Source organism: Oreochromis niloticus, linkage group LG12 (genome assembly GCF_001858045.2).
Source record: "Oreochromis niloticus isolate F11D_XX linkage group LG12, O_niloticus_UMD_NMBU, whole genome shotgun sequence".
NCBI lineage: Eukaryota > Metazoa > Chordata > Actinopteri > Cichliformes > Cichlidae > Oreochromis > Oreochromis niloticus.
The window spans coordinates 29,003,604-29,030,209 of record NC_031977.2 but is presented as its reverse complement, the minus strand read 5'-3'; the positions used below and the strand labels follow the sequence as shown (position 1 = coordinate 29,030,209).

The following is a 26,606-nucleotide window of genomic DNA, read 5'->3' as shown; positions in this document are numbered from 1 at the left end:
TGTGGAAATGACTCAAAATATTCCCCAGTTGCACACAAACACAGCCGAGCAATAATGCAGTCAAGAAAAGCCAGACTTTCCAGTATTTCTAGTGTTGTTTTATCTTAACTGTTTGCAAATATCTCTGAAAATTATGTTCGAAAAATGTAGTTCATGTAAAAGGTTATGGATCGTAATTAATCAATGGTGTCTTTTAAACCAGTTTTTTTCATTAACAAAAATATCACTGGTGAGTATTTGTCTATTTGCATCGTGACTAAACTGCAATAATTCAAAGAATGCTCAGACATTAAAAACAAAGATATATGAACGTTCATATATATGATATATGAACAGAGATAAATGAATGCTGTTTTTTACATGTTAATCTAGAAGTTTTGAAATTTTAGGAAACCTGGGTTTTGAAAGCTAAATCAAATGTATTCAAGTGGAGGTTTGGCCTGATAAAGAAATATGCAGTACAACCTGAGGCCCACTATGTTTTTAACAGGAGTCAATGATGGCTTTGTTTTTTCTTGTGATTTGTTAACAGTATGGAAAATACACAAAATCAATAGAATTTTCCATTGAGTGTACATTGATTAGAAAAGTTTCATCATACAATATATGAAAATATGAATATATGAAATTCTGAAGCAACTGCTTTAGATCAAATATCTTTGGTAAAAAGTGTCCAGAATTTGACAAGCTGCAGTCAAAATTTGCTTTTGCTTTATTTTTTTTATAGAGCGTTCTACTTTTTGGAAAGCCAACAATGCATACAGACTTTTTAAGTCATCCAGATACCTATTAAATATACTTACTGTAAACGGCTTCAATGGTGAAAGGTACATCCAGTTTGCCACTGGACTCCAAAGCCCCAAGGAACGCTGCAGCATCACGTGTGCTCTGGAAACACTCGGTGGATTGCTGGAAGCACTGACGGTTGTCCACCTCCAAGTGGACAATTGAACTAGAGAGAAAAGAAAACACAAAGTGACTCCAGACTTTATCATTTTTCTAAATCTCATTAGCTTCCGCAAAGAAATAAAAATCTTCTTAGACAAAAAAAAAGAAAAGGCAAAATCCAAAAACAAAGATGAGCATATAAAACGACAGACAATGGAAGAAAATGATCTGAACAATTTGCAGGTTAATGACTGAAATATTTTCAGAAATGCCTTCTCACCCTTTGATCTGCAAATGATCCAGCTCCCTCTTCACTCTCTTGCTGTCACCAGCCAAGTCATGCAGGCTCCTCTTGACCACATTCAGCACTTTGCCAGGAACCTCTGACCACGAGTCCACTGAACGCTTGACGTTGTACTTTTTCAGCTCATGTTCGTTCCCATAATATGGGTAGACCATCATTTCCCCCTTCGTATCCCTCTTGAATACCACATTGGTTCGGAGCACGCGGCTCAGCTCGCGCAGGAAGCCGAAGGAGTTGTTGAGGAGGTGTTCAGGGGTGATGTGGACAACCAGGACCAGCTGGCCCACGGCTAGCTTCTCAGGCATGTTGCTGGCACAGTCCAGGCCATCCCACTCACACTCTGCGTTGTTGCAGCCCTGGTCGCAATGGCCATCGGCGTAGTGATCCTTGCAGTACTGGTCATAGAGAGGGCTGGAAAAAAATTGGATGCAAAGGCCGAATTAAATCTCTCTCAATTGCATATAGACGCCTAAAAGAAGAAGTATATGACACAGAAACTACCTACAGCTCTACTGGAAAATAATGAACTGTTTTATCAAAGACAGTTTTATCACTGTAGTTCTATATCCTGTTTGTTCTTCTCAGCATCTAATTAGCAGTACACCAAACAAGACAAATAGATATTTAACTGGATCTTTTATGAAGCTAAGCTAACTCTTATTTCACTTAAATACACTTACTTGCACTGTCCTTCCAAGTTCTGGCAGTCAAACCCATCATACAGACATCCAGCATTGTCACACTGTGAGTCACACTTCCCATCATTGAAGTATCGCCAGCACTGCAGAGCAGCCGAGCAATTCTTCCATGGATCGTTGAAATTGAGCGAGCAGTCGCCGTTGTCCCAGCCGCACTCGTGGTTGTTACAGGACACATCGCAGTGCTTGTTGTACTTGCGCTCTTCACACTGCGGGATCCCGCAGGTGACATCCACTGGCGGCGGTGGGATGTTGTGGCCGAACCCTCCTGGGAAGCTGTAATCCAGGATGTGGCAGCGGAGGCCGTTGAAGTTAGCTGGGCAGTCACAGTGGTAGTACGGCTCCTCTGAGGTGTATTCACACGTGCCGCCGTTGTAACAGGGGTTTGAATTACATGGACTGTTAGTGGGATATTGGCATTCAGGCCCAGTGAATGATGGGGTACAAAGACACGTGGGACTCTTATGACCGGAGATGCACGTGCCTCCATTGTGACAGTGAAGGCTGCCGCAGGCCTGGGAGTCGTATTCACACGTGGAGCCAGTAAAGCCCTACAGGAAGAATAATATATATGATTTATGCTTATTATATATTAAATAAATTAGACTGATATGAATATAATCAATCTGTCTTATTTCTGAAAACTAAAATGCAAGCCAAAGCTTAAGCAAAAGATGCAAATTTTTATGACTATGATTATCAGTTTAGTCGGGATGATGGGAATACACTTCCTTGAAGTGTTTCTTTTCTCTCACAGTCTATATAAATGCAGACATAGTGTATTGCAAACATCAATATATGAAAACATCAATGTTTTTGGCTGTCTGTATATTAAATATACATAAACATAAAGCTACAGTTAAAGACAATAGGGCTAATTTAGATCAAATATAATAAAAAGTATGTTTCCCATAATGGAAGCATCACATCACCTTTTGTATGTCTCTTTTAAAAGTTACAGTCAAAATTTAGATAATCTTAAGAAGAATTTTTGCTCTTTTATCACAACTTTCTTATGAGTGACAGAGGTTTGTGTATATTTCTGAGAGCGTGTACTCACAGGAGGACATTTGCAGATGAAGCCATGTGGTGTATTACTGGCCACAGCACAGGTGCCTCCATTACGACAAGGTTTGCTCTTACAGCCATCGAACACCGTGTCACAGCGCTGACCTACAGAGGTGTCACACACAAAAAGGTTTGTTATTTCATTTCCATTCTTCATCATAATTGTAAGGTTAATCTCACACCAGTACGATTTAGATTAACAAACACTGTATATAAAAGATGGACATGAATAAAGCAGGGGCTGACTCCTTTATCTTGCTGTTACTTGACTTGCGACCTCAGTAAACACTTTCCTGATTAGACTATGGTCTCAGTTGCTACATGCAAATAATATTGAACACATTCATTTTGTACATTATGGTTCCATTAGGAGTTTATTGCATGATAAAAAATGGTCACTGTGTGATTAATCAACTCCTATCACACTGACTCACAGTCAGATTCGTGTCTTGTTTAAAGTTCAGTTGAATTATTAAAAACTAGGGAGCCTGTTATTTTGCAAGTACTTTTTATTTTAAGCTAATCAAAATTAGCAACCCCGTTAATAACAGCGCGTCTTGCTAACCAAGGCAGCATAATCAGATCATTGCTACTCTGTTGTCCAAAAATCTGCTTTAAAAAAATCAAAGGGCAATGGTGAAAAGCAGAAACTCAAAGCTTTCATAAACCTTAAACGGCTGATCTCACTTTGGTTATGTCCATCTTTTAGATGCAGTGTGTAGTACAAACATGCAAACTGAATAATGAGGGCAGTTTAAACAGTGAGTCTGAAGGAAATACCAGCCAAAAAGGCAGACTAACATATCCCCCCTCAAACTCTAATATACTCTCTAAGCCGTTTACCTGTGTATCCGGTGCGACACTCGCAGCGGTAATTGTTGGTGAGCTGGATACAGCTGTGCGTTCCACGCGGGTCACAGGGGTTCGACAGACACTCGTTCACATCTCCCTCACAGCGCTCCCCCACGTATCCTGGAGGGCAGATGCAGTGGTATCCTCCGACTCCATCCACACACTTGCCTTTGTTGAAGCACTTTGGCTCTTTGGTGACCGGGTCAGTGAAGGGGTTGCAGTCGTCCATATTGATCTCACAGTGAACACCTGAAGATTGCGATGGAAGAGTAAGGGGGAAACAACAATGTCAAGTAATGTGCATTCATTTAAATAAAGGACATGAACAATATATTATTTTGAGAATTACCATAAATGAAAGCAGTTATGACTTTAACACATTGTCAGCAGGTCATTTGCTTTTTATTCTGTCTTTTTTCAGTAAATTGCAGATATTAGTGTCCCTTTATAGAGGAAATTTTGGATAAAGGGTATGAAATTAGGTCTGGACTTTCTAAAAACAAAAAGATAGACATGTCTGCAAAGAAATAAAAAAAACTGTAGTTAAGTTTGAAGAGATACGTCAGGGCATGTTGTATGAAGAGTTTTATATAGTAACATTTTAATGTTTCGAGTAAGAAAAGATTTCAGAGATCCAAAGCCAGATTTAAAAAGTTGCCAAATAAACATAAAGTCAAAACTGCTCTGCTTTTCCAGTGTAAATGGCTTTAGGTTAAACCAGACCTTGAAACTGACAAAAAATGATTAAAGTCAATACGTTTAGAACCATTTTTAAATACTGACCTGAATTCTCAATTTGTTTAAAAAAAAGCTTTTGAAACTGTGAAATTGACACTTTTTTAATCTTCAAATTTCCAACAACATGTTGGCTGTTTTAGGATAACCAACTCCACTGCCACTTTAGACAGGCCATAAAACACACACGCTCCCTTCATGTCTGAGAGAAAAATCAATAGAGTATTTGACAAGTAGAGGAAGAGATGGAGCCAAGACGGGAGGTGGAGCTTTTATGCCCGGGGTGCTGTTAAGCCCTAATTAATGAAGCGTGGAGACGAGGAGGAGAGAATGGAGAGGCAGAGAGGTGTGGAGGAGTGTGCGTGGGGTCTGCTGACCTTGGGTTCCCCGGGGACAGGAGCATTTGTAGGTATTGATCAGGTCAATGCAGGTGCCCCCGTTCTGGCACGGCTGGGAGAAACATTCATTGATCTCCACAGAGCAGTTGGTCCCCAAGTATCCTGGCATGCACTGAGGAAGAGAGGGAACAAAAGACGAAAGAGGAATGGAAGGAAGAAGGAAGAGCGGGACAGCGAGAGAAGAGAGGGGAAAGTTAATCGATGTCTGACATGAAACAAAGATGGTTTTTGTTTACCTGGCTGTTTTCTGGCCTCCATCCTGCCAAGGCCAGAAGATCCTTTACTCCGGAGGAGATTAACATAACCAAGCTGTTTGTTTTCTATTTATAAGCAAACCTCTTCATTAGGACTGTAGCTAAAAGGATGTCTGCTGTAATTTCAGTGAACTGCTACAATTACCGCTTTTCAGTTGAATGGCTCCGACAGTTAGTCAAGAAGCAGGTTGATATTTTCTAATATAGAAGATGTATTGATGAGTTGTAGCTTTAAGAGTAAAAAATATTTCAATTTCTGCAAAGAAGCTAAAAAAATTGATGCTTCACACACATCTAGATTTATAAAATCACCACAAGAAATGTGTTTCACTAGAAATGTCTCCAAGTTATGTTTCTTAGAACATCCAAAAGTTGCCATAAAATATAAATAACATACTAAACTTGAATAAAATGCAGTACATATGTGCCGTGGTGCACAAAATTTATGTAAAAAATAGACACATTAAAAAAAATCTGAACATAGATAGCAAAGGGATATAAACTTTCTCTTCATAGTTGTTACCTTGCAGGTGTATCCACCCAGAAAGTCGGTGCAGGTGGCGCCGTTTTGGCACGGGTTCGGTGTGCATTCGTCTACCTGCTCCTCACAGTAGCTCCCGGTGTATCCCACCTGACAGTGGCAGTAGTGAACATTTCCTGCGTCCAGACACTGACCCGAGTTATGACAAAGATGTGCAACATCGACTCCTAAATGGATACCAAGAGATGAAGAGCACTGCTGTAAGTGTTGTAATAAAAGTCTTTATACACTGTCCGTAATCGGCAGATAATATATGACGTGATATTCTAATTTTAACAGGCTAAACACTGATAAAACAAACTAACTGGCATAACAAGGCTTTTGAAACCTCTCACCTCTCTGTTTGGCTGCCACCTCACAGGAAACACTTGGGACGTCACAATAAAGGCCCGTCCACCCAGTCTCACACCCACAGCTGTATGTGGTATCTGTCTGCCAGCAAGTTCCCCCGTTTTTACAAGGAGACGAGTCACACCAACGAACTAGGTTCTGAAATGCATAATAAAAGTAACAGATGCTGACTGTGCGGTGTTAATGCAGTATGCATATGTTATTTACGTTTACCAATTCAATATGCCAGTAAGATGTTATTTGCTCATTTTAAGGTTAAAACGAAGGGAGCCTCAAAGACAATCAGAATAACTCAGCTTAGAGTTAGAACTTAGTGTTCTACTAGCTCCTCCTACCTGACAGTTTAGTCCTGTGTAACCGTGCGGGCAGGTGCATTTGTAGGTGCCATAGCTGTCCTGGCAGGTGCCGCCATTCAGGCAGGGTTTGGAGTCACACTCGTTGATATCATGCTGACAGTAGCTCCCGGTGAAGCCTGGGGGGCATAAACATGTGAAGGCATTGATGCCATCCACACAGGTGCCACCGTTGAAGCAGGAGCTGTAGGGAAAAAATAACAGACATCAGTGCACCAAATTAGGGTTAAAATATTCTACAGCTTCTTAGGAAAATGAGAGTAAATCAATACAGCTCTCATTATCTGAGCTGCAGGCAAATTCATATCTGATTCAGAAAGTTCACCGAGAACAAACATTTTTGTTGCAGCATTGCCCTACTTCAGTTTCACACTTTTCCCACATTTTAAAACTGACTGAATAGAGCAGAACTAATGCTTCTGTCATTTTTGCAAAAAACAGAGCTACACATTAATTTAACGCAAAAGCAAACTACTATGTTGAAACCATGTTGTATATCAATATTTCACCAGAGGGGGCAGTAGTGGACAAGAAAACAAAGATTACACCTCCAAAGCACAGAAAGTGAACCTGCTGATCTTGAAGAGATTACTCACAATGACACAGTGGCAATGACTGCAGGGTTTAAATCAAGCAAACAAAACTTTCTGTGAGCTCTGTACCTCTCAGTGCAGTCAGGAGTGTTATTTTCACAATGAATGCCACTGAAGCCGAGCGGGCAAGTGCAGGTGTAGCTGTTGACACAGTCAGTGCAGTTGGCTCCGTTCTTACAGGGGTTGCTCTCACACTCGTTGATGTCCTCCTCGCACCTTGTTCCGCGAAAGCCAGCCGGGCAGGTGCACAGGAAGCCGTTCACCTCGTCATTACAGAGCCCTCCGTTGCTGCAGGGGTCTGCAGGTGGAAGCATCAGACTCAATTTTATGTTCTTATTGCGCTGCTTGTGTGCGCTTTCATCAATGGACACGAAGAGGAAACAGATAAAGGGAGAAGGATTGATGAACTTACTGGGCTTGCAGTCGTCAATGTTGTTTTCGCAGTTGCGTCCGGTAAAGCCCGGTTTGCAGCTGCAGTGGTAACTGCCCAAAGTGTTCTGGCAGGTTGCTCCATTGCGACAGGGATTCTTCACACACTCTTTGATGTCCACTTCACAGGTTTGACCTAGAAGGGATTAGGAGAGGAAACAGAAAGCAAATATTGTATACTTCTTCAAATGTTGGCACAAAGTATGAAATTAAGAACATAATCATCTTGATTACAATCCAAGGATCTCTTATTAGAAATGTTTCTATTAAATTAACATTTACATGTGTACTTCTGTTCTCTAAAAAGGCTGCTCTCTGAGTCCTTTTTGACCTTTTCTATGACCTCTCAGTCATTCCTGGAAGGTACTCATATATGCAGACATTTAAAATTACCTTGCCATCCTTCAGGACAGACACAAGAGAAGTTCAGATAGTCCTCTGATTCCTGACACAGTCCTCCATGCTTGCAGGGTTTGGAGCTACAGGGGGCCATCAGAGTTTCACAGTTCTCTCCTGTAATGTGCAAACACAAGAAAGAAATACACCGTTAACTGAATTAAACTCTGTTTAACATTTATCTGTCACTATGTGATACCACGCAGGAGTCATGAACTTGGAGATAACCCAATCCAAATGGACACAGAATCATCTTTCAATCAATGCTATCAGAAGATTTTAGCCAGGTTCTGTCAGTATTTGAGGCCTGTAGAGACATTTCCCTATCTGTTTCCATAACATACTGCTAATACAGGAAGTCGGCTCCAGTTTCCGGCCATTGTGAAGGCATTTGCTGTTCTGTGAGACAGGAAGCAGGCAAACAGGAAATGTGTCAAGCAACCCGTTCCCACCCCAAGCCAAGCAAGGGCCTTTTAGTATTTAAAGCGCTGTGGATTTTTCCAAAAAAATATACAAGACAAATATAAGAACAATTTGCCCTTAAACTTCCCATGGTTATGTGTTTGATTAAATACTAAGCCAGATGACATTAAAATGACATTAAAATGTTTCCCAGCTCCCATCACGGATGCTTGTGGATCACAGAGGAGCACAGTGAGTCAGAGGTTTGGTGTCTTTGAGCCCTAAGGAAGTCTTGCTGCTGAACTTTACTCAAGAGTTATTTCATCCGCCACACATTTTCCTCTTTGCCCAAAAGCTTAAAGGACACAGCCGGTGGAAACTGTCTCCCACAGCAAGGAAATGCCAGAACGCCAGGCCAACACATGGGCGTATCAAATATTTTCAATAATATTTCCATACCCGTGTAAGGCAGGATACAGTTGCACTTGTACCCTGCAACGTCGTCAATGCAGGTCCCCTGGTTAAGGCAGGGGTTGGAGGCACATTCGTTGATGTTGGTCTGGCAATTTGGTCCTGCATGCAAAGTGGACAATAAATTAAACACATTTCAGTTCAAGTGAAGGTTAGCAGCGAAACTGTACAGTTTGAATGACACTAAACGAAGCTCATCAACACATGCTAACAAAAACTGACCAGTGAAGCCCATGCGACAGGTGCAGACGTATCCGCTGGTCATGTCCTTGCAGGTGCCTCCGTTCATACATGGGTTGGATTCACACTCATTGTTGTTGATGTCGCAGTTTTTGCCGCTCCAGCCAGAGTCACACAGGCATTTATAGCTGACGAGGAGTAAAAGACAAACATCATCCATAAAGGCAAAGTTTTCTTGTTGGAAATCTGGGGAAACTTGTTTATTGTCACTGCCCTGCCCCAGAAAAACGTTTATAGACCGCCTCACCCATTTATCTTGTCCTCGCAGTGACCATGGATGCAGGGATTGCTGAGGCACTCATTGACTTGGGAGAAGCAGGTGGTGTCATGGTAACCATCTGGACACTGGCAGGTGAAGCTGTTGATGCCGTCGATACAGGTGCCGCCGTTGTGACAGGGGTTGCTCGCGCACTCGTTGATGTTTATGTTGCACATGGCACCTAAAGAGATATTTCGCTTTACTTCCTGACATCATGAGTCTCCATGAGTTTATAAACAGTGAAAGGATGGCTGTTGAAATCACTGCAATCATTTTTACAACCCAACAGTTTTGATGTATTACTTGAAAATGCTCAACAGCTGCACACAAAGCCTCCACACAATCAAGTCTATATATATCAACACAGCGAATGTATCAATTTCCAGAAACATACGGGCTTTAAAGGCGGCCTTTGTCGGCGACTTGAAGCGTTGACGCCATTCAGGCCCGTGTCATGCGTAACATAAAGGCAGCCCATTTAGCTTTAAAGCAGGGACCGGCTTCCAAGCTTTTAAAAGCTCAACTTTCAGGAATCTTTCAGGGAATCTTTTCTCCTGCTCAAATCCCCACTGGCCCTGTGTGCCAGAGAGTGTGTGTGTGTCCTCTCTTTGTGCAGGAGGGCAGCTTGCTTGTCCGAACAGCAGCAGGTTAGGGACAGGGTGGAGCTGGAAAGTGACACCGGTCAAGCCTCAGAGGAGCGTGCGCACTCGCTCGCCATCTGTCACCCTCCCCATCAGGACCTTTGAATCCTCTGATACTGCACCTTAAGCACTCGTTTGCCCAGTTTTTACTTCAGACAGATGTTATGTTTAACCTAGCTATATATTTGGAAAAGATGGGCTTTTCCAGTGCATTAGTTAGTGGCAGTAAGCCAAAGATCATGCAATTCCACTTTATCTATTAGAACAACAAAAATCCTAACATTAATCTTCACTAGATTTAATCTATTTGAAATGTATTTTTCGGAAAACTAAAAAACTAAAAGAAAGAATCCACTATCTGGAATGATCCAAGAGTATAAGTTTCTATGTTCCTTCAAACACAACATTTGTACTATATCAGAAAAATGTGGCAAAATCAAAGAATTTTCAGGAAACTGCATATATTGAAAGATGTTTGATTGTGTGTGATTGTGTGTGATTATTCATTTCCACTAATCTGGCAAGCCATTATCTGGAAAATCTAACCTCATTTAGAATTTAGGCTGAAACCTGTTATTTTAGGTTAGATCTGTTTTCTAGGTTTTCCTGCCAGGTCAGGGAAACCTAGAAAACTTATACCATCACATTTTCCTTCAGTATCAGCATCTCCCTCCCATTCTCCTGTGAGGATTTTGGGTTATCAAGACCACCTTTGCACTTGTTGCACAGCAAATTTCCTAGTGTAACATAATCAGCGTCAAAGTCTCTTTTAGAGTTATTAAAACAGTCAAAGTAAAAACGAGTAGGCTAGCCCATATAGAGCCCAGAGCAGTTTTACTCAAGCAGGGTCCCCAGGAGGGTTTTCTGCAATCAATCCATAGTGGGTCCCCGATGGTATTAGGACAGTTAGTGCTTAATATCTAGGGAGTTGAGATGTTTCTGATTTTTCCCATTTACAGAGATATCTCAGAAACTGACTGTCAATAAATGCACATTTCTTCTGGACGTTATCCATATCTGTGACAGATGCTATGATACAAAGGTATTTTGTATCATATCTACCTTGGATAGTATTTACTGCAGTGACTACAATTATATGAAAATACAAACAATATCCTACATGTTAACATCAGAGTACTGAAGCTAACGTCTAAGGCTCATACTGCTTGATTTGCAGTACTTGTTTTCTTTCTTTAAATCTGATGTTTTAACATGCAGTCAACAATCAATCTCTAAGATTCATTAGAGTTATTTTTAAAACTACTCTGGTCCTCATTGCAACCAAGATCTGAATCACAACTTCCTGTTTCCTGTTTCATATATTGAAATCAATAGAACTATGAACTCTATAGTTTACCAGTGTAGCCAGGTTCACAGGCGCACTCGTAGCCATTGATCTTGTCAATGCAGGTCCCATAATCACAGGGATTGCTCTTGCAGTCATCGATGTTGGTTTCACAGTTGATTCCTGGAAGAAAGTTTTTTTAGATTTAAAAAAAATACTGGTGCCCAACATTTATGGTATAAATGTGAAAATCCAAGGTGACTTCCTTCTGGAGTTTTTGCATTCACAAGATTTTTAGAAAACTTGACCTTAAGATTCAGGTCACTGAGATTCAAACTCATCCAAGATTTTTAGTAGATGCAGCTGTGGTATCAATCCCACGTTGCCTTGTTTTCAATTTATTGCATTCACAAAGTTGAGTGTTACGCTTGTGTGTGATCCTTACCTGTTGTTCCCTTGGGGCAGACGCAGATGTAGCTGTTCTCCCTGTCCTGGCAGGTGCCTCCGTACCTGCACGGCTGGCTCAGACACTCATTGATGTTGGTCTCACACAGCCGACCGGTGAACCCGGGGTTGCACTGGCAGCTGAAGGATGCCAGGCCATCAATGCAGGAGCCATAGTGGCAGGGGTCGGAGTAACATTCATTTATGTCTGTCTCACAATGCTTCCCAGTGTAACCTAGGAAAAAGAGTTGATGTCAGTTTTAACTGACACATTCATTTGTGAAAAGTTGTTATATTTTAAATGTCTTGGCTCCTCTTTCAATTGTTATAATTTATGGTAAGCGTGAATACCTTCAGTGCACTCGCAGGTATATTTGTTGGGTCCATCTGTGCATTTGGCGCCATTTTTGCACGGCGTGCTGGCACACTCATCAATGTCTATCTGGCAGAGGTTCCCACTGAAGCCTGGAAAAACAACAAAAAGCTGTTATTGTGCGCGTGTGTGTGTGAATGAGTGCGTGTGTGTGTACAGACATCTCATTTTAAACCAGCCACACTCATAATCCTGAGCCTATGTTATAAGAGCTCTCAGTGAATCAGAAATCTGCATGTTAATTAACAACTGTGCAGCACTACGAGCTCCCTATTTTCTCCTTTCACATCTTTTCAGCGCAGAGGCAAAGGGAGAGGAGACACTGGGGGAACCGGTTCGTTTAAAATAGGGGAGGGAGGGAGAGAGGGAGAGAAATGATGAAAGAATGAAAGTTAGGAGGCCTCCTGACCAAGGGGTGAAAGACAAAGGAGGGCCTGTCTGCTCAAAGCAGCACCAAACTGAGCCTGTTGCCTTCTTTGTCCCCCAAAACTTTTCCATCACAATGCATATTCTCCTGTCTTACTTTCACCCCTTCCCCACTACCCCCTCTACTCCCTGCCCGCCTCCAAAAAGAACTAGCTTGACCTTTGAACCTCCGGTATTCAAAGTCTTGTTCATTCAAAATCAACCAGTAGGCTTTCTTGTTTTTCCTGGACTTATTCTCAGATATTTCCTCCTCGTCTCCTGTTTGTCACAGCCCAGAGACTAATAGGGTGTTCGCTGATGAAGAGATAAAAAGTTCTACTTCCCTCCCACCCCATCACCACAACATCACAGGAACACACAGGTGCTTAAAGCTAAAGAAAGACCAGTTGTAGATAATCCAGCGAGGAAGTATTTGTGTGGAGAGCTGCAAGCTGATTTCTCCCACTGGACTCTGCTAGAAGCATTTATAGTTCCCTGAACTGGCTGCAATCAGACGGATGAAGTGATGACTAAAATGTAGACACTGTTAACAAAGTTTTCAGAACAATCTAGTCCAAAATTATGTCGACAGCAGATTAAAGCTGATGCTTTTGCTACTTTAAAAATGAGAAAACTAGACACTCCAGCTTTTATTTTGTGCTTTTTATATGATATAATTTATATGAATTAAGACTGAGAGTCTACTTCTTAATGGCATCTTAACTGTTCAATTTCAAGAGCCAAAATTATGACACTTAAGTGGCCTTTAAAACATATATTTAAGGAATAATTTAGGCTAAAACGTTACAAGCAGTCAAAGGGATTTTTTACAGGATGGCAACCAAAATATTGTATTTACTTTTTTTAAAGATTAACGCAGATCTGTGAAACAAGAAAAGTGTGAATTAACTATTAAAGCCATTATTTTAAACTTTTCCATGTTTATTAGAAAACAGCACAATGCCAACTGTATATTTTCTATTGTATGTATGCAAATATTTAAATGCTACAAAGGGTGTTTTATGTGACATGTTGTCAGTTATTTTTGGCATTACTTGTGCTTTTAGTGTTGAAAAGTGCTATAAATCAAGACCAGCAGTTTGCAGTCTGATAGGAACTGTGAGTTTACAGCAGCAACAACAGTCTTTGGTACAAACTGCATGTTTCTTAACAGGAATGTGACGGTTCTGTTCTCCAACAGCACTCCTGACATTAATGACAAGATTTTCTTTCCCAGATGCATAAGTATGCACACAGACACAAAAGATGAAGCGGAGATGCAAGCACGCACAGGGCTGTGCACATCACACACCTCAGCAGCCAAAGCGGGATTTATCCCCAGACTGCTGGAATCAGACATTTCAATGGCTCTCAGCAGGGTTTCCATGGCTATTCCATGTACAGAAATGAAAAGGGGGACCCTTGCCTTGGGCCTGGCTCGCAACAGGGACAAATTTACATCTCAACTAGAGCGGTTAAAACCCCTCCCCCTCCTCTACCGTTCCTGCTTCAGCATAACGGTCCATGCATCTCAACACTACCCACTTCTCCACACACCCTCCCAAAAAAAACACTTCCACCACCACCACCACCACTTTGTGCTGCTTCCTCACACAGCCCTCGCTCACTGTCACACTCAACGAGTTTTCTTAGGCGCTAAGCTCTTGTGTTCACTCTTGTAGCCCCGTCTCTCTATTAATTCCAAAGCTTTCTTGTTGTGGATGTCTTTTTTTCTTTCTGATTTTCCTTCTTCCTTTCTTTTTCTCTCAACAGGAGGAATCTTTCTCCACCCAGGCTGCCTTTGATCCACCCAACTCTGAGCTCTGCTATTTTCCTTTTCCAAAAAGAAGAAGAAAAAAAAAATCACTTCCACCTCAATGATCCCAGTGAAAGAATGCAAAACAAAAAAACACATTTGGGGAGTCTAAAGATCCTTCCTTTCTCTTCTATCTTTTTTTCTATCCAATATTCAGAAGTTGCATTCCTTTGCTCCTGAACAAAACATCAATACCTCATGTACAAACAGTGAAGCTCCTGTAAGAGTTTGGAAAAAACCCACATACCTCAAAATAGGCTGAATAACTACCTCATTTACAACCACAACACAGAAAATGTCACTTTACAGACTGTGGCAGCAGCTCTGCCTTCTCTTATTAGCTCTCTCTTGTTCTCAGTCGCAATCACAAGCCTTGCTTAGTTTCTGCTCGATCATCAGACTTGATAAAAAGGATAACAAACTTGTTCAAAAACTTCAAACTTCCTCAAGCCTTTCCTTATAGATTTTCTTTTACCGCTTCTCCTCAACTGCTGCGTATGTGCGGGGCTACCCGGGCCAGCATAAGCTCGCCTCAGGGCTGGGATTAGTGCCCGTCCAGATCAGTGTTTGTGTGTGTGTTTGTGTTTGAGAGGAGAAGAGAGCGAGACAGAGCGAGATCAGCCTCTGTGCCCCCTGGCCCCACGCCCTCTCCCTCCTCCCCCTCCGCAGCGGTACGGCAGCCTCACCTGTGGGGCACTGGCAGTGGAAGGCGTTGGTCTTGTCGATACACTCGCCGTTGTTCAGGCAGGGGCTGCTGGCGCACTCGTTCGTATCGATTTGGCAGAACTCCCCCTCGTAGCCTGGCCAATTAGCAAGGGAGGACCGTGAGGGAGATTTGATCGGAGACACACAGTTAGAAGCACTCTCACACTGCAGAAATATACCGCTACATATTGGGTTTAAATGATACTCAGGAATATAACTAAATATTGTTTAATGAGTTTCACAAGTAATTATCAAACTGTTAGTTTATAAAACTGACCCCAATTTATGTTAAGCTAAAGGTGATGTCATGTAAAACTGCTATAAACTGAAAATACTGAAGTAAAATATATTTGTAACTTTTCCTTTGAATGTGACTTTAATCATAAGTTTACTGTTGATCACACTTAGTTAACAGATTAACTAATTCAGCTCCATTTTCTTATGTTTGCTGCATTTTATTGGAATCTTTAAAATCACACAAATTCAATCAGAATCCACGATGATGTTGTCGAGCTGAAAGTCTGACCATCAGTCCAAAACTTAAAAATAACTCAGTCTAAAGAGTCAAAACTGCAAATCTTCACATTTCAGAATTGGTTAAAAGAAATTTCATTTATTAATCAGCTAACAATTTCCAAACTTCTAACCAAACCCATTCTGAAAGGAAAACTAAGTCATTCACATGGGTTTTATTTGTTGACTTTAATCGTCCAATTAGTTATTCTACTATTATTCTTAACTCCCATGAACCCAGCAAATTAAATGACATGCAAAAATAAAAATACACACACACAGGGCAACCTCCACATTACACCTACAGGAGCTGCTCAGCCACGAAGCTCCTGCTGCAGTTTTTTGTAGTTAATGTTTATTCCAGAGGAGGTCTGGAGCGCTGCAGTTAGGAGACTTTTATGTTCTTCAGTGACTGTGTAACTTTGTCCTTCTGTAACTTTACATGGTCTGACACTTTGTGGCTGAGTCACTTTGAGTTCATAAATGCTTCCATTCTGCAATAATACCACTTATAGAAGAAATATCATAAATTTACTTGTTTCAAAGACTGCATCCTATCACAGTACAGTTTCTTTCACATGCTCAAATTCAGTGAGTTCTTTAAAATGACCCATTTTTTTCACATACTTTTGCAAAGACAGACTGCCTGGCTAAGTGGGGGGCTTGCAGCAGTGGGACTGAAAACACCTGAGTTTAAAGTGTGGCCCAGTCTGTGAGAGCTGAACTACTTGAAGTTAAACAGCAAAAGCTGTTTTTGATTTAGTGCATATGATTTGCTGCATTTGGTGAAATTAAGCAAAACAAACAAAATTTAAGGTAACAATAGTCAAGTTAAATGTATTCATATGGGACATATTTCCCTCAAAGGACTTTACAAATGTGCACAGCAGAGAGTTCCAGAGTGCACCCTGTGGGAACGCGACTGAAAAAGTTGCTTCTCCATATAACCAGACGTCTTACCTGGCATGCAAATACACTGGAATTTTCCTATTTGGTCCAGGCATGTAGCCTCGTTCAAACATGGGTTCGACATGCACTCGTTGATGTCCAGCTCACACCGTGGTCCCACAAAGCCCCGCTGACACTTACACTGGAATGAGCCCCTGGTGTTGATACACTTCCCCGCATGCTCACACGGATTGGAACCTGTTTAAAAAGATCCAGGCTTTAATTTCACTTCCTTTAGCAGGTTGGTGTGTCCATACGGATGTGAAAAGCAGCAATTTCACTATAAAAGACATTACAGGACGTTGAGCGGCTCAGTGTTGTTTGACAAAGCCAAACCAAAAGCCTCAACTGTGGGATTACAGCAATAATACCCCAGAGGGGGTTATTTACTGCAATTAGGGGTACAATTATGGGCACCTAAGTACCCATAATAGGACGAAAGAATGACCTTGTATTTTAGCTTGTATAAAGGAATTACGAACAAATGTGTGGTAATTGAAGTTTTCGTGACAGTGGTAAAGCTAAACTCTGAATACTGATGTTGAAATGTGTCTGACAGTGTGCAAAAGATGAGTTTTACCCAGTGAGCATTCATCAACGTCCTGATCACAGGAAGCTCCAACATATCCCGAGGGGCAGGTACAAAAATGATTTCCCGTGACGGGGTTGGTGTCACAGTTGGAGCCCTTTTGGCATGGGTTGCTGATGCAGGCATCATCCAGCTGGCAGAGCAGACCTGGTGCAGAGGACAAAAATAAGGAGGACTTCATTATATATCCAGCAATTTCAATCAGTTTCAACTTTACTGGGTTAGCTCACATAGTTTGTGTCAGATTAAGTTTGCACAGCATTTGTATTTAACTTAAGAAGCAGAAGTTCTGCTGCCATGCACTAAGATCGAAATTCCACAAACCTGTGCGGCCAGGGGGGCATTCACAATAGAACGAAGCTACCCGGTCGTGGCAGGTGGACCCTTGATGGCAGGCGGCACTGGCGCAGTCATCGATGTTCTCGCTGCAGTCGTCACCGGTCCAGCCGTTCACGCACACGCACTGGTAACTGCCATAGGTGTTGTGGCATGTGCCGCCATTTTGGCATGCGTTGGGCATCAGCTGGCACTCATCGACGTCCTCTCTACAGAGCTGGCCTGTGAAGTGGAAGCACCAGGATAAGTGGGTGTATGTCCCCAGACAGGCTTTCTTCACGGACTCATACAGTGAAGCAACAACATACAGACCTGTAAATTCTGGTTTACACTGGCAGTTGTAGGTGTTGACTCCATCCACACAGGTCCCTCCATTCTGGCATTCATGATTTGGACAGTCATCAATGTTTTGGCTGCAGTTTTTCCCCGTAAAACCTGACATTAACAAAAAAGGAAAAAAACAGCTCTCCATTAATTTGCTTCAGTGTGGGTTTGCGTTGCATAAACTGTGCCCTCTTTAATGAGACTTTAAATATTTAGTTTCTCATTTCTCCTGGTTTGAAAACAACAATGTCCCATTTACAACAAAGGGAATGAAACTTGCAGTTAAATGTGGTCAACTGTCTTTTCCTTCCCAAGAAAAGCGAGGCTTTACCATTTTGAGGTCTGTGGTAAGCCTGCCACTCTCCTATACAGTTACACAACAAGCAGCCACTGCACTGTACAGCTGGCATCCTGGGTAAAATAAAATGCAAAGCAAAACAGTACAATACATAACGACTTACAGTCTGCTTCTGAAACCAAGCTAAACCACTGCCAATATATAAAATAAGCAGATGTTTGCAGCTTCCACTGCAATATTGCTCAAGTTTCGACTGAATTTTATTGTCTGAAATTTATTATTGTCATTCAGGGCTCAGTCAAACCGGCCTAGAGACTAGGGAGTGGTTGCTGGAGGATCCAACCACAGGTTGCTACACAAAAAACCTTTTGACTGGTTTGGTTGCTAACAGATTGCCACGGTTGCAATTATTCGGTTACAAGTATTCACCATTTAGTCTCTGAGCTGTAGTGACATTTTTAATAGTGTGATGCAAACTGTAAGAGGAGAATGTTTGCCTTCAAAGTAAAAGTCGTGTCCTCAAGCAGCAACAAACACATCAAAAGGTCTCTGCATCACACTTTTCACAGTTTAACTACCACTTGATGAGTAGTTTGAGTAGTGACTCCAACTGATCTCTAGGCCTGTGTGACTGAAGCCACTACCATGCTTCTGTATATGAAAAAAAAAATGAAATTAATACAAGTGTAACACAATTCCCTCTGCAGGTTCCTAGTAGTGTGTGCTTTGAATTGTGCTTCACAGACTAAATATTTACTGGGATGAATTCTCTGGCTGATAAATTAGCAATGCAAAATACCAACTGGCGATCGACTCAGCCAATCACACATGATCAATTCATTTAGTCACTTTACCCTAGAAGATCCCAACCCTGACTTACATGGATGTTTTCTTTTAATTACTTTAATGTATGTAATAACTTAAAAAAAACTGAGAGACCGACACATTATTTTCTCTTTAGGTTTTTCAAAGAACAGACGAGGCTGCCAGTAAGACGGGATGGAAAGTTGCCAAATTCTTTGCGTGAATTTCTGAATTGAAAGGAAACAGAAAAAAACAAGGTGAAGTCAGTGTGTGTGGAGGTGACAGGGTGGAGGGCAGGGCCGGAGTCCCAGCAAGAACTGCTTCACTCCATCATGTGAAAAGGATGTTGTCCTTTGACCATTTCCTTACGATAAGCCTGGATGCCTTCCTGCTCTGCTTTGTTCACACACTGTGCACAACAAAGTACAAACACACTCACACACTCACACAGTGCACAGCACACACAGGAGCAGCCCGGCCTAAAATGACATCACCGCTTAATCAGCCACTAGCAGTGCTGATATTTAGGAATCACCTGACTTTGATTCAATGGGGTGTCATGGTGGCTTTAACTTCACAAACGTTAATGGATCTGATCAATCCCACTGATTTATCACCTTACCACAGCTTCTTAAACAGTAGACCTTTATTTTATTCCTTTTTAAAAAGAAACTCCTGAATATTAAAAGCCTAGAATAAAAAAATTTGCTGACCTCAGTATTCAACATAAGCCTCCAGCACTGTCACTTTATTTACATGACAGAAGAAAAGCACAAGAGGCCCACTTTAGAGTGATTGTACAGCAAATGATCAAATCATTTAAGACCTGCTTTAATGCAGCTTAATGTTACCTGGCACACAGGAGCATTCGTAACTCGTCTCTCCCTTCTGGATGCAGGTGCCTCCATTTTGGCAGGGTGACGGGTTGCAGGGGAAGTAGCGGCTCTCACAGTGCTTGCCTATGTACTCCGGTGGGCACTGACATCGGTAGTTGCCGACCTCGTTGATGCACACCCCGCCGTTCTTGCAGGGTGATGGATTTATGTCGCACTCGTTGACATCCTGTGTGCAGGTCATTCCAGTGAAGAAGGGCGTGCAGGTGCAGATGTACTGGAACTCAATGACGGAGCATTGTCCACTGTTGGCACATGGATTAGAGGTACAGGGGTCGGCTCGCTCACACTGCTTACCTGAAGGCACAAACAAATTATGTGAAAGATTAAACACATTGCTAGATACAGATTTATGACCCATAAACAAAGAGTGTTACTTTTGTTATCAGTTTGTCAGTTATCTAGTTTCCAGTCTTATTTATAATCAAATCCACTTTGAAAACCAACCATTGGTTCAATGTCATACCACTGTTTTATTTTACCTAACCATCCAGGTGGACAATGACACTTGTAACTCTGGAGATTGTCCAAAGCACAGGTGCCTCCGTTGCGACAAGGTATGCTGGTGCAGGGACTGACAGTCTGGCAGCGGGGGCCTATGAAGCCTGGCCTGCAGCTGCAAAAGAAGTCCACACTGTTCCCGCTTAATGTGTGGTGGCACACGCCACCGTTCACGCATGGCGAAGCGGTGCATGGGTCAGAAAACTGGCACCTGTTTCCTAGGAATCCATCACGGCACCTGGAAACAGCAGATGAGGGAGGTCAGAGGTCAGTTTCTTTATGAGAAAGATAATCCTTCTGTCATATTTAAACAATTTAATATGTAAGAGGTTTATACTTTAAGTATTAATAAAAGCCATGATAAGAACTGAGATTTCTCAGCTGCTACTGTGCCACCACTAATGAGATTATGCAGTTATTATATTTCGAATCAGGGTGATGCTTGGATTATACTTTATTATGGATTATACTTTATTTTTATTTACCGTTTACTCTTCATTTTTCTGAGGATGTGCACACTACTTTCCAAAGCAAGCCAATGTGCTAGAGCTAAAACTGACACATCCATATACTAAAAGCTGCCAGTTTCTTTTTTAGTTAATTTTTATTTATTAAGATTTGAAACTTTCAATTGGACTCCTGTTTAGTAGATTAGAATATCCATAGTAAACATAAACATATAAACTAAAAAGGGTGATACTTATGGTACCTTTCTGTAACAAAAATCTGAAATCAGATTAGTACTTGTTTGCTTCAGTACCCTAGGCACCGCAAGCAGCATATGTACAGAGTAGGATTGTCTAAAAAAGATACTCAGACACTAATTGGTACTAAAAACTTTACTCATTTGCCAACAGTGCTGCCTGTGCCTCATCCTGTTAATAGACAACCCCTCCCCTTTTTCCCTCCCCAGCATTTTCCTGGGTATCGTCATTGAGTTTGAAATTCTAGTATTGTGACAATCCTAATACACACACACACTAACACCAATAATAAAAGATCAATGAATCAAACTTTTACATGAAGTGTGCAAATCCTGAAACATTTATGTCAAGACATGCTGTCATTTTCACTTCCTGTGATTTTTATTTATTTCTTCATTGTGTTGGCTCCCACTTTTTTTCCCTTTACTGATATGAATTAAAGCAGTATTGGTTTTTTTGTGGAGAGAGTGGTGAATGCATCACATTCCCAGTAATTTTATTAAATGTATTGTTTCCCGTGTCAGCCCTAAAAAATAAAAAAGACAATTCTTATTATACCTTTAGTGAAAAGTATTGTTCTATCATGAATACCAGGAATTTACCAATGATCTTTTTGTCCACAAGATGGACTAATAAATTCATAAATTTTTTTATCCATTCAGTCAAAAGTCCACAATGCTAATATAATGAGCAAGGCTACCTTTTTTGTGCGTATCAATCATTTGCTTGTTTTTACGACACGGCAACACAGCAATGAGAAACTATGCTTTAAACGGGACATTTGTCTTTCTACTGTCACCCCCTGTGGACAATGTGTTTGAAGCTATAAAACAGAGTGGTCTGGACAGCGAGGGGAGGGGGACAAGCTCCTGTGATGTTTCTCACAGGTTGTTTCTGAGTCATAAACGCTGCTCGGACCCCAGCGAACAAGTTCCCAGAGAGAGAGCCGCTGATCACAGAGGCACATTCACACATTTACAATTACAATGAGAGGAGCTGAAAGCATGTCCCCTGAGGATGCGCACGGCTCAACAAAAGGGCCACACACACATACACATACCCGCACAAAGACAGACGGTGATCGCTATTTTACACATGCATACACAGAGACAGAAAGATTACATGAAGGAATGTTTCACAGCTCCATACGTATCCACAGATTTGTGGGCTGGAAGTAAAGTAAAGCCATATTTCTTGGTACGAAAAACTCTTTAGTTTTAACCAGCCACTTCTAACAGACACACTCTGTCATAACCAAAAAGTGATTGAGGTTTAATACCCAGCCCTTTTTGTTGCTCTAACTGACCCATAAATCCAAGCAGTTCACAGCGTTTCAAAGATTCAGTCCTATTGTCAACAACGCTGGTTGGCTAGGGGCACAAAAGAAAAATCTGCGGTATTTGGAAATCTTGTTCCTAATCCGTCATTCCAAAAAGTGGAGGTACGAGAAAAGCAGCCATCATAGCACTCTTCAGCAGCTCTGAGGACTGGAATCTGCTCACTTTGACCCTTTTGTCAGCACTCATTCATCCTGTGGACAAGGCAGCATCTATGCCACAGTTTGAGCTGCAAGCCAACATTATGGCAACTTCAAAGCACCATGCCACCACCTCAGTGCTTGTTATTCTGACTTCCCCAGAGAGGATTTGCTCACGCATCAGACAAGAGGATGGGCAGGGAATGAAGTGAAAGACACTGCAGTGCAACCGCTCAAGATTCATGAAAGATTTCTGAAAAGTGAATTCCCATGTAGTGGAAAACTACATAGAGAATGTCTTGAAATGCCGATTTGGTTTTTTTGGAGTTTTTTATGCACATGCCTGACCAGCAAGAGTTTTCTTTCTGTTGTTTTGTTCTCACGCAAAAACCATTGTGCACAAAGCATGAAAGACATTAAAAAAAACCAAATCGCTCTCAAATACCTGACCCGAGCCAGCCAGTCTGTTAGCCCTGAGGGGCTGACAGGACCCTGTCCCCAAACATTCCCAGGGCGTCCACCCTGTGTGTATGTTAGTGTAGGTGGGGCTGAGCTGTGGACCGTGTGCAGGGACAGGCGTGTGTTTAGACAGGGTCTCCCCCTCAGGGGATTAGACAGCCTTAGGACTGTGGCAAAGAAAAGAAAACATGACATGCTAGGCTGCCAACTGCATAAACAGTAGCAGTGAGTGGTGGCATGTTACCACGTCTAGAGTGAAGAGTGGCACCTTGCATGCTTGTCATTTAGTCTGAGGGCATTTATAAAAGTAGACCTTGTTCCAGCTCTATATTTTTATTCATTCATTATGTGATTCACAGTGAAAAATAATCCTTATTTATTAACACCAGGTCAATGTGATTTGTTTGAAAAAAGCCAGCTTTATTCTGATTGGCTACTTGTATCATGAACAAAAGGTTTGAACAGCGTGGGTGGGGCTTCTGTGCTCAGAGTCAGAGCTGTGTGCCTGAGATAATATTAAGTATATCTGCTGTAACTGACATCACGCAGAGCCAAGGGTAAAAAGAACACAATAAACTGTTGGAAACAAGCCATTAATTATTTTAAAAAAAAATCACTAATTTTCCACAAATTACTTTACAATGTGCAAATGAGACACTTTGTTATTATATCCATCATTTAGTCAATTACAAGGTCCTCTCAAAGACACATAGTCAATATCTTTGATGGAAAACGTTTAATCTGTCAAAACATTGTAACACATTTTGATTAATGATCTGAAAATACTGCCGTTTCTCTTACAGTAAAATTGTTGGCAACTTTTCAGGACACATTGTTTCCAAATGCCGGTAAAAGACACATAAATCTTTCACACCTAGAAAAGCGGCAAACCCTGGTCTGACGCTAAGGAGAAATACCAGACTGAGCCACTGGACTTGACTTATGCACATAAAATGCATCTTGCCCAGCTGACCTCTGGGTTTTTCCAATCTGAACCAAGAGAAATGCTCAATCTGTCATGAACTGTCAAATATACTTAAATAAGCAACACTGAAAACTTCTTAAAAAATGTAAATTCATATTTAGTAGTTACAGTACCTCGGACTGTCTATGCAGCAGCAACACTCTGAGTTAATCTGATAAAACAGCATTAAAATCTATGGACATTCTTCCACATAGAGCATCTCTATTTAACCCGACAGGGGACAGTGGAAGTATGTGTGTGTTGCAGTGAGTCTGGGGTTGGGGGGGTGGGGGTCGGCCAAGAGAAAATTTGGCTGCTAGAAGGCCAGTCCAGCAAAGCCCCAGCGGTGGCGGGTGCTGAGGTCGTGAGGCGCCACACGAGCTCGCTGGAAAAAGGCCGCAGGGAGCAGGTGCGCATGTTAATGAGGAGACAGCAGCTGCTACCCCGGCCAGTCACCCCCCCCCCCCCTCCCTTTTACCCCTTGTCTGCCCTATCCCCAACACTTAGCCTCCTTCCTTTCCATGGCACCCCATCTGACTACTGTCCTCAAACACTAAGAGAGATGAGGGCCGTGCACTCATCCCTCACAAAAATACAAGTATTATGTTGTGATTTACTAATTTTTTAAACTAGTTGTTTCTGTCTTGAGATATCTATTGAGTAACACTCAGTAAAAATTAAAAATAGCAATCAAAAGAATTAAGATTTTAGGACTCAAAGTTAAATAACATCTTGAGTTGCACATTTTTTTACAGTGTTGGTATTTGAATGAATGCCCCCCACCACCCCCACAAATAGCAGTAAAAATGAGGAGTGAGAGAGGCATAGAAAGGAGAGCGAAGGATGAGTGGGCCCATTGTTTTTCCTCCCCATTCAGCGCTGACCACAGGCCGGGCGTATTCAGCTGTTAGACCTCCTCTTTCCTCTTCTTTCCCTCCTCTTCCCCCCCCCAAAAAAAATCTTTCTCTGAATCGTCCTTCCACTATATGCGCTCACTCCTGATTTCTTTTTTTTACCTCCTCTGTTCAAAGCTGTATGGCTGCTGGCATCCACTCGCTCCCCTCTGTGCACTCTCTTTCCCTCCAAAACCCCCTCTCACCCCTTTTCTCCTAAAACCCCTTCTTTTAATTTGTAAGACAGCACAGTCGGATTTATAACTCGCATCTGCTTAATGCTCATCCTCCCAAAAGTTTCTTCCAAGATACTCCAAGCTGCTCTGCAACTTCTTTTTTTTGTGGTCTGCAATGCTGGAGGCCAAGCATAAGGCAAAAGAAAAGCTAAAAATCCAAAACACACACACAGACGCACATAGACAGAGACACACAGACATGCACTGGGACAAACAAAGACGTCTGAGAGAAAGGAAACTGGAACTGGTTTGGTTTGGTTTTCAAGGAGAGAAAGGCAGAAAGGAGGCAGAAGGAATTTTCTGGTGTTTACTCTAAAGAGCCTCCTGTCCTGATTCTTAACCTGAGAAACCTCAATAGGGGCTTGCTGGCAGCTTCCCTTTATGGCTCTTGGAAAAGACTTGCACTAGCTTTTGAAACCGGTTTCTGCCCTCACAAAAACAGCTCTGCATCTCACACCAAGGTCTAAAAGACAAACAGACAGAGCCCCTTGCACCCTTACCTCAAAGCACGTGGACACACTATTCAAACACACTCTGCCTGGGATGCTAGCATTAAGTCAACTGTAGCACACGCTCGACAAAGAATGTTAACAGTTTGCTCTTTAACTTGGCGATAGTCTGTCAAGTACACACTCAGCACAAAACAGCTTTTACGGGCATCAATTTTAACTGCCTCGATAAGAGCCCAAACACATAAAAAAGGTGGGTAAGACAAAAGATATTCAACGACTCTTTTATCAAGTCTTGGCTGTGTTCAAAACAAACAGAGCAAAGCAGCTGCTTCAACAAGTGAAATCTGCCCGGCCCAGGGAGCGGGATAATCTCAACAGCAGTCGATAAACTGGGCTGCTAGACAGGTAAATAAAGAAGACATGAAAAGTGGAGCACAAATCAGAAGCTGAGCAAATATCAGGTGTTTGGGAGGTATCGTGTAACTGCAGCAGAGCAGTGGAATTATCTCCGCGGTAAGGCCGATACTGTTATTATCTTTTCTGTCATCCCTCCCCAGCAGCCCTCATTGTTCTCCTCTGCGCTCACTCCCGGGCCGTCTCTTCTTCAGTCGCTGCCGCTGTAGCCCGTGGCAACAGGTCTGCACCACTGATGGGATGCATAACAGGGCCGGGCGGCGGCTCGAGCCTGCAGCAGATGTTGTGGTGACATCTGACCCTCGGCCAGGCGTCACTCTAAAGGGGTTTTCCTCAGTGCCGAGCCAATCTGCCATCTGCCATCTTTCTGAGGTCACACACAGATGGGAGCATGTAATATGTAGGCTACACATGTGCACTGTATACAAATAAAAACCTAGAATAAGCAAAGAGATTTTGGCAGCTGTATGGGCCTCGCTTTATGTGCTCTTTAAGAAGCTTAGTGAATTAGGTTGTGTATTTATTCAATTACTGTGGCATGTAAAGCTCTGTGAGAAACAGATCACTGTCTGGTTCCATTTCCATTAGCAACTTGATCAGGATTTCTTTAGGATAATTCTTTGTTTCTCTTGATCTGCTGAGCATTAAAAACACCCGTCTTATTTTCCAGTAACATTTTCAAACACATAAAGACATTTATCTTACTATCATGGAAGAAACTGGAAAAACTGGAAGCTAAAACTAGGACTTTGTTGGTATGATAGATTATAACAGTATTGGAATAGCCCATTCAGCCACCTTCTTTATGGCTTATAGATTCTGAATGCCAGTCAACAGAGGTGCATGTGAGAACACGAATGTTTAAATCACTTGGATTGGACATTAATCTAGAGATGTTCC

The 26,606-nt window shown here is 41.9% G+C and overlaps 1 protein-coding gene across 1 annotated transcript in view; it reads right to left on the bottom strand.

The window, feature by feature from the left end:
• Positions 1-26,606, bottom strand: part of notch1b (notch receptor 1b) — a 41,638-nt gene that overhangs the window by 7,714 nt on the left and 7,318 nt on the right. Inside the window, exons 3-27 of the mRNA XM_005473596.4 lie at positions 20,089-20,345; positions 19,565-19,903; positions 17,600-17,722; positions 17,276-17,509; positions 16,943-17,098; positions 16,375-16,560; positions 14,883-14,996; positions 11,954-12,067; positions 11,604-11,837; positions 11,231-11,341; positions 9,221-9,413; positions 8,956-9,101; positions 8,722-8,835; positions 7,858-7,977; positions 7,448-7,600; positions 7,105-7,333; positions 6,425-6,626; positions 6,074-6,227; positions 5,721-5,905; positions 4,923-5,055; positions 3,802-4,059; positions 2,951-3,063; positions 1,873-2,441; positions 1,169-1,603; positions 804-952 (exon numbers count right to left, since the gene is read on the bottom strand). Of these exons, the coding sequence (XP_005473653.1) occupies positions 804-952; positions 1,169-1,603; positions 1,873-2,441; positions 2,951-3,063; positions 3,802-4,059; positions 4,923-5,055; positions 5,721-5,905; positions 6,074-6,227; positions 6,425-6,626; positions 7,105-7,333; positions 7,448-7,600; positions 7,858-7,977; positions 8,722-8,835; positions 8,956-9,101; positions 9,221-9,413; positions 11,231-11,341; positions 11,604-11,837; positions 11,954-12,067; positions 14,883-14,996; positions 16,375-16,560; positions 16,943-17,098; positions 17,276-17,509; positions 17,600-17,722; positions 19,565-19,903; positions 20,089-20,345 (5,021 nt within the window). The remainder of the gene's footprint in view (positions 1-803; positions 953-1,168; positions 1,604-1,872; positions 2,442-2,950; positions 3,064-3,801; positions 4,060-4,922; positions 5,056-5,720; positions 5,906-6,073; positions 6,228-6,424; positions 6,627-7,104; positions 7,334-7,447; positions 7,601-7,857; positions 7,978-8,721; positions 8,836-8,955; positions 9,102-9,220; positions 9,414-11,230; positions 11,342-11,603; positions 11,838-11,953; positions 12,068-14,882; positions 14,997-16,374; positions 16,561-16,942; positions 17,099-17,275; positions 17,510-17,599; positions 17,723-19,564; positions 19,904-20,088; positions 20,346-26,606) is intronic.